Source organism: Scatophagus argus, chromosome 8 (genome assembly GCF_020382885.2).
Source record: "Scatophagus argus isolate fScaArg1 chromosome 8, fScaArg1.pri, whole genome shotgun sequence".
NCBI lineage: Eukaryota > Metazoa > Chordata > Actinopteri > Scatophagidae > Scatophagus > Scatophagus argus.
This window is the reverse complement of record NC_058500.1, coordinates 5,437,769-5,451,616: the sequence shown is the minus strand read 5'-3', so window position 1 is coordinate 5,451,616 and position 13,848 is coordinate 5,437,769. Positions and strand designations below refer to the sequence as shown.

At 41.1% G+C, this 13,848-nt stretch overlaps 2 protein-coding genes across 4 annotated transcripts; both read right to left on the bottom strand.

Moving 5' to 3' along the window:
* Positions 1-2,353: 2,353 nt before the first annotated feature.
* LOC124063374 (solute carrier family 17 member 9-like) lies at positions 2,354-10,351 on the bottom strand. 2 transcript variants are annotated; one of them, XM_046396977.1, is made up of 13 exons: positions 9,969-10,351; positions 9,064-9,261; positions 8,799-8,938; positions 7,854-7,953; positions 7,585-7,709; positions 6,862-6,958; positions 6,676-6,772; positions 6,425-6,512; positions 6,284-6,318; positions 5,769-5,884; positions 4,430-4,485; positions 4,312-4,341; positions 2,354-4,141 (listed from the first exon to the last, which is right to left on the bottom strand). In XM_046396977.1, the coding sequence occupies exons 1-13, from the start codon at positions 10,091-10,093 to the stop codon at positions 3,972-3,974; spliced, it is 1,377 nt and encodes a 458-aa protein (XP_046252933.1). In that variant the 5' UTR covers positions 10,094-10,351; the 3' UTR covers positions 2,354-3,971. The 2 variants fall into 2 exon arrangements, with proteins under 2 accessions (XP_046252933.1, XP_046252934.1); XM_046396978.1 differs by having other exon boundaries at positions 10,066-10,125.
* Positions 10,352-10,471: 120 nt separating this feature from the next.
* Positions 10,472-13,815, bottom strand: LOC124063375 (glucose-induced degradation protein 8-B homolog). 2 transcript variants are annotated; one of them, XR_006844099.1, is made up of 6 exons: positions 13,615-13,815; positions 13,165-13,292; positions 12,846-13,042; positions 12,328-12,525; positions 11,841-12,087; positions 10,472-11,588 (listed from the first exon to the last, which is right to left on the bottom strand). XR_006844099.1 is itself a non-coding variant. In XM_046396980.1 (5 exons), exons 2-5 carry the CDS (start codon positions 13,283-13,285, stop codon positions 11,914-11,916), a joined length of 690 nt encoding a protein of 229 aa, XP_046252936.1. In that variant the 5' UTR covers positions 13,286-13,292; positions 13,615-13,815; the 3' UTR covers positions 10,472-11,913. The 2 variants fall into 2 exon arrangements, 1 of the variants encoding a protein (XP_046252936.1); XM_046396980.1 differs by having other exon boundaries at positions 10,472-12,087.
* Between the last annotated feature and the right edge of the window lie 33 nt (positions 13,816-13,848).

Genomic DNA, 13,848 nt, shown 5'->3' with positions numbered 1-13,848 from the left:
AGCTTTACGAGCACCATCACTGCATGAAAAAAAAACAAAACATCTAAACGACTCGAAGGGCCCTGAACGCCACCAACGCATCGCAAGGGGATTTTAAAACGTCCTCGAATGTGATCTGCATTTTACACACGTAAACTAAACACACATTTTCACATGTTAAACAGCAGGAAAATACACTCTTCCCCCTCTTCTTCCTCCTCTTCTTCTTCTTGTCCTTGTAACCCCTCTTGAAACGCCATGATTAACTGTCCGGTTCCTCGGGTCCAGCTCCGATGTGCGCAGCTGCGTGCCTTCATTCCGCAACACAGCAGCTGCTTTCCAGGTCTGCAGCGGCCGAAACATCCCCCACCTCCCATCCCACCCCCCGCATTACACGACTCAAAGAGACGGACGGTGGACACGGAGGTAGAGCAAACAATACCGTCCACAGCTGCCGGGCATCGGTAGAAGCGGGCTGACAGGCCGTCTGATGATGATGATGATGATGTCCAGCCAACGGGTTTGATGCCAGGAAGAGATAAAGACGCGCTTCAGCTCAGCCAGATCTTGGGGTTAAAATACCTGACAAGCTTTGTTTGTAATATTAGACATTTATCTACATCAAAAGCGTCCCCGTCCTGGTTTGCGTGCGGCTTTCCTCCTCCCGCTCCTCATGTAGGCTAAAGAAATAACGTCATGACGTGGATCCGTCAAACGCTGGATGCTGCCCCCAAACGAAACGGAAAACCAGGTTGACACGACGGGTCTGTAGGCTGCAACATTTGTTCCATGTCGACTGGGGCTGCGAGATGCGCTGACCGGGGTCCTGAAAGCGGACCACCTTCCGTTGCACCGGAGCCTCCAACAGCCTCATTCTGTCCTGCCCATTTAATGTCAGTAGGCTGTTAAGTTGTGGCTTACATTATTTATTAGCATAGAGTAATGAAGTGTAAGATGCCCTCTTGAAAGGGGTCCGAAGGCGCAGGTGAAAGCAGTTGTGGCTACAGGAGAAAAGCCTGATGATGAACTGCCTCAGGTGATGTCACTTGAGGCAAAAAACTACGAGTTTGTTCGTTTTTTTAAAAAAATAAATATTATTTTTGTGAGGTTTTGCTTTCAGAAGTTTGAGCTCCTAACAAAACAAAATGATAAACATTATTTCAATCGTCTTTATTTTTTTCTTATTGCTACACATCAAAGTCAAAAGTCAAATGATGGTGTGTTTTTCAGTATGCAAACAATTTAGTATGACATCAGCATATGTGCTAATTTAAAGTTTTTCAGAGGTAATGTTATTTCAGCCTTTTATTGTTAAACTTTAAAAACAATAAGACAGCATAGAAAACTCGGCTGAAGATGCACTCACGACCCTTGACCACCAGGTGGCGTATAGTACCAGAAGTGAAATATTCTTTTTTATTTCAAAATGCTCAAAAACTAATTAATGCCCCCTCCCATGAACCTACTCAAAATATTTTTTAATACACGACCTTGTAAAACACAATACGAAGATAACATTTAAATACCACAGACAAGGCGTAAAAGATCCCAACGTGATGCCTGCCAAACGTCCAATAGGCCTACAGATTAATTTCTTAGGAAATAATAAATCTAACCATTACACAAGTTACACAACTTGTGTAACGTTTAGACTTGTTGTCTTCCATCTTCTGTCATGTATTTAAGTGCCCTCTCAGAAAATGTCAAAACACACAAATCCAAGGAGGAAATGTTGCATCAAGTTTCGTGTTGTGCAGGATACCAAAGCAGAAGCAAGAAAGATGGAAATTTACACCTTTTAACCTCACTGCACGTAGACAACATATATTACTTTTTACTTTTAAGGAACATGTTTAAACTATTTAATCTTCATCTTGAGTGTGTTCAGCAGCAGATTGCAGTTTTATTTTGCCACCCAGTTCTCAGTACCAGAGATCAGAAACAAAGATGATAAATTCTGTGGCTAACAGAGACAACAACAAAAGGTTGTGTGTTTAAAACATCCACAGTCTGTAGATAATCTGCAGTTTAAGCAGTTCACATATGAAATCATGATTAATTATTTTAAGAATATTCTAATCTGTTATAATATTTTGCCCTGTCTTTAAGTTAATAAGCATATTAACTCTCTTATGACTCTTCTTACTCCTTAGCATTGTGCTTGTGTGTTGCTGAGGAGTGTTGATGTATTTGTTTACCTCTAAATTGTTAAATTGCTAAATTGCTAAAGTGCCACGCATTTACAGGATTATAACAGATGGCAGTTTTAAGGTGACTCGACTTCAGGTTGATGAATAAACAAACAAACAGATTCATAATTTAAAACATTTCATCCAGACAATTTTTGCCAGAAAGAGTCTTCTTGGATATTAAGTTGATTCATTAACATTTAATACATCTCAGACAGTAAAACCATGTACTAAAGTGTAATCATTTTGAAACACCATATAGCCAAACTGTATAAAACTCTCCAATTGAATAAATATTTATAATTATGTCATTCTAAACACACATAACAGAATCCTTTTTACGTGTTTCTGATTAAGTCAAGTGTGAAGGCACATTATTATAGTTAACTATAATGAAAACCAGGCATGAAAAAAACCTTTTAGTTAACTGAAACAAAAAAAATGAAAAAACAAAAACAAAAACTGAAACAATAGTGAGAACTCACAAAACTGACTAAAATAAAAAATATAGACATTTATACAGCAAATGTCTTCAGTTTTAGTCTGTCAGTTTGGTCAAAGCTGTCAACATATGAGGAGGTACACAAGTTTATGGAGACAATGTGATTTGCTTCACCCCTGACAACTAATACTGAAATAAATAAATAAAAAGTTTTAAAAAAAAAACAACGACAACAACAGCTAATAACTTGTGTGAAGTCCTTTACAGAAAACTGCATGTCAGTCTTTGCTTTCACTTCGTTCGCTGACGGCCTCTGGATTTGAACATTGTGGCCATTAGCACACCAAAAATGAACCCAACAGAAGAAACTAATAAAGTAAAAACACAGTTTGTTACAAGCGCACCAACAGTAGACGTCTATTAAAAACAACAACAAACAAAACAAAAACCTTTTACACACATTATTCTGCTGCTGTAAACACTCACTGGGGCACCAAATCAGCAGCAGAAAACAATCCCAAACACGTACACTATTTACTCCTGTTTGCTAAAAACTACAGCAACCAGATCTACAACGCATCCAGCTTTGACACTAACCACAAAACCACAGAGCGGAGAGTCGAGCCGGAAAGACACGAACTGACTTGTTGTTGGTTTTGCTCTTTTCATTTGTTGCCTTATTGCTTAAGCACAAAAAAAACCTGCACGTTCACATCTTATTGTTCCCGGCATGTGAGACTTAGATAGTAAAGTCACTTCATAAGGCAATCAAGTCTAAAAAAAGAAAAACAGGAAAACAGGACCAGCAAGCTCTGGGTCAAAGTAAAGGTTAGTCCTCTTTGGAATGTGTCAGGATTGTAGAAAGTCTTTGCCCCGGGCTGAAGACGAAGGCTCTGAGAGAGAGTCCTCTAAGCCCTGGCCTAAGTGCAGTATGTATTAAGACAGTAGTCTGTCTTAATTTCCCCTGATAGTTTGGCTGTAAATCACCTGTCATGTTTTTAGAGCACCAGCGTTTTGCATGTAGTCATTAATGTAAACATTTCTGAGAAGAGCAGTTTCTTCATAAAATTCTACATTAAATATTCATACAATCATAAACATTTGCACGATGCAGTCACATTTAGCAGACAGCCACAGTTCCTTCATTTTCAGCGGAAGAAGACAAGCGCAACTGTCAATGCAATTACGAAGAAAGCAGGAATTTATACCAAGCAACACTGCGGATATTTCTGTTAAACACTATAATGTGTTCGTATTTTGTTTTCTGCAGAAAAAAGTCCAAATTAACTCTACTATTACTCTACAAACCTACAAATCTATGGATAAAGAAACACACTGGTATTTGCCACAAAAGGTCCGGGTCAAATCACAGTAAGTTGGCTGTAATCTTCCGCATCAACACGCCGAGCATCACCAAAGATGAGGAAAATCCCAAGGCCTGTGGCATTTACTAAGACGATGAGGGAGAAGACGGCGGTCCACGACAGGGTGACCTCAATCAGGTAACCTGACAACGAGACCAACACCAGCCCTGTGCAACATGCAGCAAGGAAAAGAAGGCCCAGGTGAGATCAGTGTCAGCAGCAACAACAGAAAATGTACATCTTTAATCCCAGAGTCACTAGTGAGTAAGTAGAGACATTTCCTATAGACTGCAAAAAAAAAAATAATAAAAAATAAATAAACAAGTCGAATACACACCCATGAAAGCACCCAACATATTCATGAAACCTGTTGAAGAAGAGGAAAATGGATTAAATGTTGATCAGCGTAAATTAAGATTTGCGCGGTTTTTTCTGAAGCTGACATATCGACTCACCATAGAGAGCACCAGCACATGATGGGGTCAGATCCTGCACATTCACAGACACACCCCTGAAACACACTGAAACTGGTTAGACAAACAGCTAAACCTACAGCACTCTCAACAAGGAAAACACTCTGGTCATAGTTTCTACCTTTTTCATTTGTTAGCAAATAAAAGACCAAAACCAACAACGAAGCAGCCCTACTAGCACGGACGTAATTTGGGGGGGGGACACACGGGACATGTCCCCTGCACTTTTTACCGTCCAAAAACAACGTTACGCTATAGTAAACAGAGACTCGTCAGGCACTAGGACCAAGCGGAAACCGGCCGCTCAAGCTGAAGCCCGTTTCCCTCAGTTTAAACCGCCCACAAGCTCTCCGATTGGCTCTGCCGTTTCTCGTGTGATTGGCCGTCCCTGCTGTCACTCCACCTGGTTTGCACACCGGTCTGCTAGTCTGCGGACAGGAGTCCTTGTTAATCTGCGTGGCGTGGGTCACGTCAGCTAGAAGGACTGTAATATCAGAGGTTTCATTTACATTAACGTTGGAATCGGTGTCCACGTGCCTATGCGCATGCGTGTGTGTGTTTGGTAATTAGGCGCATCCAGGATGTCTAAAAAAAGAAAAGTGGACATAAGAGACTTGTTTAGAAATCAAAGTGTAAGTTACTCCCGTGCGTTACACCCATCCTGCAACACCTTCACCTTCATAAAGCAGCATATCCACTTCAAGATCCTCCTCATCATTTACAAAGCTCTCAATAATCTTGTAAAGTGTATTAGTTTTATTGATTAGAGTTTTATTAAAAGTACTTGTGCCCCCCCCCCCCAGACACACACACACACACACACTTACACAACCACACATGTGTGAGTGAATGTGTGGTTCGCCATAGTGACGCACGGATTTCAGCACAGCAGAGAGTACAACACGACTACCTTTTAATTTTGGCGTGCTGACGCCAGCCGTGCTCCACTCACGCTTAGCCTGCTGCCACCTGAAAGTGTTTCAAAAGCACCACCTCCACCCCAGCATCCACCTGTAAGTCTCTGAGGCTAACTTCCCCTCAGGTGGAGCTGGGGATGCCTGAACTTGCTTGTAGGATTTTTACATATTATTCAAACACACAACTTGCGCAACCGTGTGATTTTAACAGCATTAATAATTGTACACCTTTTTTCATGTTCGTTTGTCATTCGTCTAAGTGCCATAAGAATAAAGTTGAGTCGAAGGCGGGGAAGTCAGAAAGCACTCAGAGACGGACTAACGTGTTATTCGTTTCGTCCATAAGCATTGTTTCAGGTTGTTTGAACAGTCTTTTTTAATAATAATTTAATAATGTAACATACCCACTGGTGAAGCTTGACAAGCCTATGGCAGCAGAGACGTAAATGACAGCGGAGGGCCATGTGACAGCTCCAGACAGAAGCATGATAAACATGCTCGATGCACCCATGGCAAAGAACTGAGGGGGCAGAGAGACATTTACAGGTACAGTCAGCAATCAGTCAGTCAGTCAGTGTTTGTTCAGACTCATGAGAGATTAAAACTTCCTTTACTTCATTAGTGTATCAAGTCAAGTCGGACTTTTAAATTCTACAATATATGTATGCACCAACAGTTTTTCCACAAAGGCAAAGGTTTACGTGGCCCAGACTGTAGCAGTGTTACAGTCCACGATACTTCTACATTGTTTGCCCTGAGGAAGCTGAAATGCTTGTAATTACATGTTTGAGACAAAAAAAAAATTCAGCATGAACACCTACTCAGCCTGCCAGCACAAACCTTTCAGCGCAACACACTGACACACTTTAAATCACTTGATAGCACATCTGTACGTTGGATGATTGCTTTGCTCTCTTACCTGCATTAACTTTCTCACAAATGCAACACCGTATCCTACAGGGACAAAACGAGGACATATTTGATGTTGTTTTTAATAAAAAGTACAGTGCCTGACCTACAGACACACACCACATCGAAATAATAATGACTTGTTCAATACCTTCGTTTATGAGAAAATCTGAAACGTATCCTCCACTAAGGGCTGAGGGGATTGCGGTTAGCCATGGAATTACATTATACACCCATCCCTGCAAGAATAGACAGGTTGGGGAGAAACATTAGGAGGCTTCTTATGGAATGTGGTTCACTTGACGCGGTCTTAAGCCTGGAGTGTCAACATGGAACAATGACGGGTTGCAGGTCAGGATCTCTATGAGCTGAAGAACGCCAAATGGCGGAGAAAACAAATACCTTGGCTTGTGGATATGATTCTTTGAAGTATGTTGGCAACCATGACAGCAAAGTGTACGAAGTGCTGCAAATGCACATGTGAGTAAACACCATGGCCCTTCGAAAGAAGAGAGGTGTGGTCAGGCTGAAAAATCAAACAAAGATGTACTGGATAATCACTTAAGGATTGAGGAAAGTAAGATGTACCAGACAGGCGGCTTCTTAAAAAGTCTCAACCAAAACGTTCTTGACAAACTCCATTGCGAGTCCTCAGTCAACTCCCTCTGCTTGGAGACAACTTCACCTGAAACGCACAGTCCACATTATGTGTCATGAGATTTGTTGTGACACTGTATCATTTAGCAGCATAGCACAAACCAGAATTACCACCTCACAGCTGTTTGCCTGGGTGCACCAGTCAAGCTGGAGTTTACGTCCATGTCTTTCCAGACTCGTGTGATATACTGCACTGACTGATAGATCACATGATGCAACTACAAACACCTGAAGCTCAATATCAGCAAAATCAATGAGCCATAATATGACACATAGGAACCATAATATGCCACGTTAGCATGTTAGCATTTGGCTGATGGGAATGTCATTAGTTTTTAGTAATTAGTATTGGACAAATCTAAAATTTGACCTCATGATGGCGCTAGATGGAATTCTAAGAGGCATTTCACTGAAAACCACAAATGTCAGCTTTAAGATGGCACGAGAGGAAAAGGCCGGTGGTTCACTTGAATTATTGGGATTGACAAATATCAAGGAAAGACATCCAGTAGGCGTTGAGATATTTTAGTCTGGAGGAAAGTCTAGCTCATTTAGCTCTTTTATCCAGGTCTGGGTCATTTAGGACAGCAAAATGACAACCTATAGTTTCTTTGTTATCTAAAGATACATGGCTGGCTAGTGTAGTTACAGTACCTTTTAAGAAACACTGCCAAACAAGGAGTGCCCAGAGTCCAGACAGGAAACCAGTAATGTAGAACATGCTTTCCCAGCCATACTGGTCCAGCACCAGAGACCCCATTCCACCCGCTAACAAAGTCCTGAAAAACAACACAGAACAATAATAATAATAATAATAATAATAATAATAATAATAATAATAAAGTTGCCACCAGAGATAGATGTTGCATCTAAATGTTGATTTGTGTGTCTGTGTGTGTTAACATAATAAGATGGCCACACACCCAAGATGGCTCCCGCTGTGCATGGTGCTCATTAAAAGCCCTCTCTCTCCTTTGACTACACGCCGTGAGCAAAGGCTGGCCAGAGATGGGAAAAAAACACCTATAAGGTATCATAAGATATGTAATATCTGTGATCAGTCACCACTGGTGATTCAATTCATTCATGTTTCCTGCAGCACTTTTACTTAAAGGAATAGTACCACATTTTTAAAAATAGGGTTAATCACTCAAGAGTCTGATGAAATGATCGATACCACTGATATCTGCACAGTACATATGAAGCGTAAAACCAGTTAGCTTAGCTTAGCATAAAGACCGGAAGCAGGGGAAACTGCGACAAAATTCCATACACTAAAACAACATGTGATCCTTTTTTTTTAGCACATTCAGAACCTTAGTATGAAACCAACAGTACATGAAATGCATACTTCTGGACACTACGCCTGCAAAATATCCAATTATCCAACGTGACACACGCTGAGAAGTTTGTCCAAAACGGTACATACTACTGTTTATTCACACTAAAGTGTGTTGAATAATAGGACACACTGAGCAGGTAGTGGAGCCTGGAAGGCAACGGTGACTTCCTGTCGTCTCCACTGGTTGCCTGGCAACTGCTCCAGGAAACAATTTAGCATGTAACCCCCATACAACCACAACTTCCCATTTTTAAACTTTGGTCTTATCATGGATAAAACCAGTTGTGAAGGGGGTTAAAAGTTGGATTTTGTTTTGACAGAGCCAAGCGTGTCGTTCCCCACTGTACAGACTTTATGCTTAGCTAACTGGTTACTAGTTGTAGCTGTATTGTTAGTTTACAGACACGAGAGTGGTACCAATCTTCTCATTTCACTCTGTTCAAGAAATTGAACATTCCTATATTCCCAAACGTTGAACTACTTCCTCGAGTGTTTATTTCAGTACAGTAACTAGTTCAGTGCTCACCCTGCAGCAGTCCCATAAGGACTCTGCTCATAGTCATGAGAGCGAGGGTGTGAGAGCCCAGATGGGCCAGAAGAGGAGTACCAGCTGTGATTAGAGCCCACGAGGCTGCAGAGATGAACAGGACACGCTCCCCTCCAACTCTGATGCACAACAAACATTATAGAGATTAATCCTGTTGCTATAAACTCAACATCACATATTCAGTGAAGGCGCATTGTTTAAATACAGCCATGGGAAGTCACGCTATGCCAGCTGAATCGCTTACTTGTCACTTGCATGTCCTCCCAGGATCTGTGTGAAACAGTAACCCCAGAAGAATCCGCCCAGAGCCAACCCAGAGTCGATCTTACTCCAGTGAAAAGAGGTCGCCATTGACACTATACAGATTGGCATGGACATCCTGGCGCAGTAGAGGAGGCAGGTGCCCAGGAACAGCATCAGGATCCACTTTCGAGCAAGAGGTCTACAAGCATGAGGGGAAACAGTTTCTGTGCTTAATGACATCATAAAGTGTGTTTGGTAAAACTGGGTAAACACACACACAAACAGAGGAGCTCAGGTAAGTTTGTCATGCTAATATTTGCTAATTGGCACCAAACACAAGGTGTAGCTAATGCTGACTCACAAATTAAGTTAGAAACCAAAATACTGGACAATTGAAATTTTGACTGGCACAATATGAAAAGTTAAAAGATCACATGTTATTACAATTATTACAACTGAGCTGGTGGCCCTGGAGAAAAGGGTCAGGGGATCACCAAAGTCAACTTCTGGGGACCACGACTAGTAAGGATGAGGAGAGGTTTGCCACACTGTGAAACATGACAGGACTTCACTAAGGACTTCGCTACGTGGGCTCAGGAGCATTTTGTCAAACTGTCATCTGCTTGTTTACAAACGACTGCACTGCTTTAATTTACATTTTACACAACATCCCAACTTTGTTGTTTTTCTGAAACATATCAAGGTAGCCCAGTGTACTCGTTTCAGTCAGCAAACACTCTATTTATTTTATTAAATCATGTCACCAACTTGCTGTTACACATTCTTAAAACTCCAAATTTAGCTCAGATGCAAGAGTGCAACTTTAAGGAATCTTGTTCAGCAAAATAGCGCGCAGGCTAAATCTCAGCATGATAATCTCAGCCCAGTCTAAATCTTTTGTCTCACCTGGGCCACAGGTTTTGCTCTCCTGGTTCCACTTCGGTACAGTCATTGGCTGTGTAAACGTTAGGCTCCAACAGAGAATCACCACAGTCATACTGACCATCGCCTGATGTGTGGTTGACAGCCATTCAAGTGGACACCGGCGTCTTCTCTGTTGTCTCTGCAGCTCTAACGCACTGAGGGGTGTGCTTTAGCTACACTTCATATCGTCAGGCAGACAGGCCAAACAGGTAAAACTTGTTAGTGTGAAAGAGTACCTCATTGTGATTTGCAAGTCAGCCAGCAGAGGGCTGGGCAGGAGTTTTACAGGCTATGACCCTGTGTGAAAACAACAGAGGTATGTGTGTTCTCTTAAGCTTTTTCTGTTTATAAAAGCCATCTTTTCTTCTTCTTTTTTTTGAATATCAAAAGCTTCAAATGTCCTGGATTAAGTCTCCTCTTGTTTATAAATACTAAACAGAATTGCACACATGCACACAAGTCAGGTAAAGGAAAAACAGCTCTTGTATGGTTCACAAAAGTTTTGTTTATTTTAATAATTGCAAATCTGATCTTAAAAATGTTGAATAATAAAAGGGATGTGATCTCTCTGGGTCTCAATGTTTGTCAAAGCCAATATCTATAAAGACAATACAACCTTAACAGAAATTAAGGATGAACAACTAGCAGCAAGTTTGTTTTTTTATATGTATAAAAGTAAACAAACCAAATAAAATAAACAAGCACAAGTGCCTTTCCCCAAAAGAAAAAAAGTTACACTCACATGCAGTTAAAGTGAAAATACTAACAGCTTTAAAAGTGGCGAAATGGACAGCAAGTTCTGTGACTTAAGAAATGACTGTTCAGATTCAAAATTTCAACGTTTTTGATCATTGCCATTAATTACCAAAACAAAGCCAACGAACAAAAAGGATCTGCTAGAACAGGTTTTAAATATGACAGTTTTTGGAGCGTTCATGGCCTGATCCTCCATTTCTTGATTTCTTGATCAGAGCAGCCCTTTCTCACACACAGCGTATAAATCCTCCCTCCATCAATGGGAAAGGCAGAACATCGTTCTAACTTCAAACCTTTTCTGCATAAAACCAAACCATTTGGATCATGCTGCAGGCAGTGCATACTAAACTCGTTCCAAAAAGCCATCTCTGATTTCCAGTGGTCAGTCGGGACGTATTTAAGCCTCTCAAACATGTGTGAAATGATTATTTTGCAAGGCAGTTCATCCCATGGACATACTGGAAGGATACAATCACATTTCAAGGTATAGAATGCAAGTGGTTGATTCTATAGCAAATCATCAAACATCATACTAAATAAAATCATTAAATATTCTATTAAGTAAAAGTATACATTATACATTAATAAAGTGTGTCTTTAATTGAAAAATACTCACAATTTGTGTATGAAATTTTAAACTTATTTCTGAATTGAAACAATCTACACTCATGCAGTATGTCATCTCAATCTAAACATACGGCAACTGTGAGTCAGCTGTTTCAGAGTTTAAACCATCACAGTTGTTCTCCCCTCCATTCTGGGGAGCCCAGCGTTTGACTGCACAAACACCACAGCATTAACACTGTTCACTTAAACCATCAGCTCTCTTCCGGGCAAAATGAAGTCCTGGTGGGGAAAATCGTCACAATAAATAATACTACTGGCTCGGGCTTTTTAGAAAGACAAAATATAAAACAGCAATTTGAATTTTGTCGTATCCGAGATCTCTCTAAAAATCCAAGAACAGTATTTAAATTAAACAATTTCTGTCAATTTGCAGATACAGCAATTTTACAGTTTGCACAATGGGTTAAGTCTTACCTCTCATGAATGAAACATGAAAAAACAATGTAGCATTTGTTTATACATATATGTTACCTGGTTGTCACACAGTCACTGGCTGATCATAAATTAAGGGGACGTGGAAGGTGGTTGTTCTCATCTGTTATGTTCACTTGGGGTCCTCAATGGTGCCCGTGCTAAGGTCAGTCATTTTGGGATATTTCACCTTCTTCTGGTCCAGCTCATTCTGTGCCCACAGCAGTAACTTCAGCAGTTTAGCCAACTTGGGCGTCGACTCTCTGTTTTCATAGTCCAGCACAGCTTGGTTCACCTCGCTCCACACCTGTGCATCAGAAATTCAAATTCAAAATGAATTTCTTGCACAATTATTTATCACCTGGAATCACTGCATTCTTGATGCTTTTAACCAAGCAATATTTCAGTCACCTGAGGAGTGTATTACAAAGCAAGAGGAATGGATTAGTGAGTTTATGTTCAGAGTTTTGGATTAAAATCAGGTATAAAATGCATCACCTTTTTACAAATTCTTTCCTTGATAACATAAAGACAAAAACCAGCCTACCTTTTGCCGCTGCATCATGTTGAGCAGGTCTCCAAAGGGAGACTCTTCTGGGTTGTCAAAGGCCAGGAGGGCTAATGTTCTCTCCATCTCTGTCAGACACTCGCGGCTCTCCTCCCCCTGCTCGGCCAGCTGTGTCTGGGCAAACTCCAGCGCTGACTCAGTCTCCCTTAGCCTGATTAATTCAATCAAATGTTGCTGCTGCAAGAGTAGAAATGAAACACAAGCAGTGAATGTTGAAGTTCAAGCTTGATTTTGTGTTACAATATGTTCCTATTCAACCAAGAAACAACATGATCTCATCATATACAATGAAAGCCCTGGAAAGGGTTATTCACATTTTAAACGGTTCTCACTACAATACTGATGCTGTGCCTTAATCTCATTTAAGTGAAGATCTGTTGTTCATTTTCAAGGCCTGCAAAGTTCGCCTCATAACTCTCAGGCTAACATCTTCTGTCTTCTATTAACATGACCTGCATTCAGAGAGGCATGTAGTAAAAAGCTCTGTGCACATGTACCTGCAGATGAAAATACAAGTATCGATTGGTATCAAGCAGCTCCGGGTGCAAGCTGTTGATGAGTGCAATAGCCTCCTGTATCTGTCCCTTCAGGATCATCTCTCTAATCTTTATCCTTTCATCCAAAGAGTCCAGGTCCACACTTGGCTCGATCCCAGACTCCATCCGAAACTTCTCCGCAGCCTCTTTGAATCCCTCTTCAAACAGACGATGAAACAGACAGGCAGAGGCGCACATTACGGATGGTTAGAGATGACATCTTTTAACTCGTACAACTTATATATTCAGCTCACAGTCAGTCTTACGTTTCAAGCCTCACCTGTCACCAGGTAATTCATAATGAGTCGATTCATGTCCGCCCTCTGTATATGAACATTGTTTAATTTGTCCATCCACTCTTCTTTTGTGATGTCTTCTGGCTTTTCAGCATAACTCATCATTGGGATACTGAAAAGTGGAAAAGCCATTGGAAATGCGGCGAAACGTGAGCAAGACTGACACGGCTTGGTCACAGTATGCACCTACATGAACAGTAACGTTACCACCACCGTGCAGTGATGGATATTAATGACTGAACGGAAATATAGATAACGTTCGCGCAAAAATGCCTAATTAATAACAAAACAACAGACACGGTATTTCTGAGCTAAAACGGCGTTTGGGTGCTTGCTAGCGTCACTAAAAATAATTTGGAAATTCACCGAGCCTTCCAAAACAAACCCATTTCCTCCTGGCTAGTTAGCAGACTGTGTGCGTTTACACAACTTACCGTGCAAACACAAGGTCCGGCGATTATCCTTTCTTGCAGGCGTGAGAAGAAAACAATCAAACAGCAATGCGTAGTCCTTTCAGCGCTTCAAGAAGACTAAATTTATAAACTGGGGGTACACAGTCAAGCTTTTCGCGGCTAGCTAACTAACCAAGCTAATGTGATAACCTCGCGATAGGAACGTCAGTCCGGCGAGCGCTACGATTGGAGAGGAGAGTGACGTCACGGTTGCCG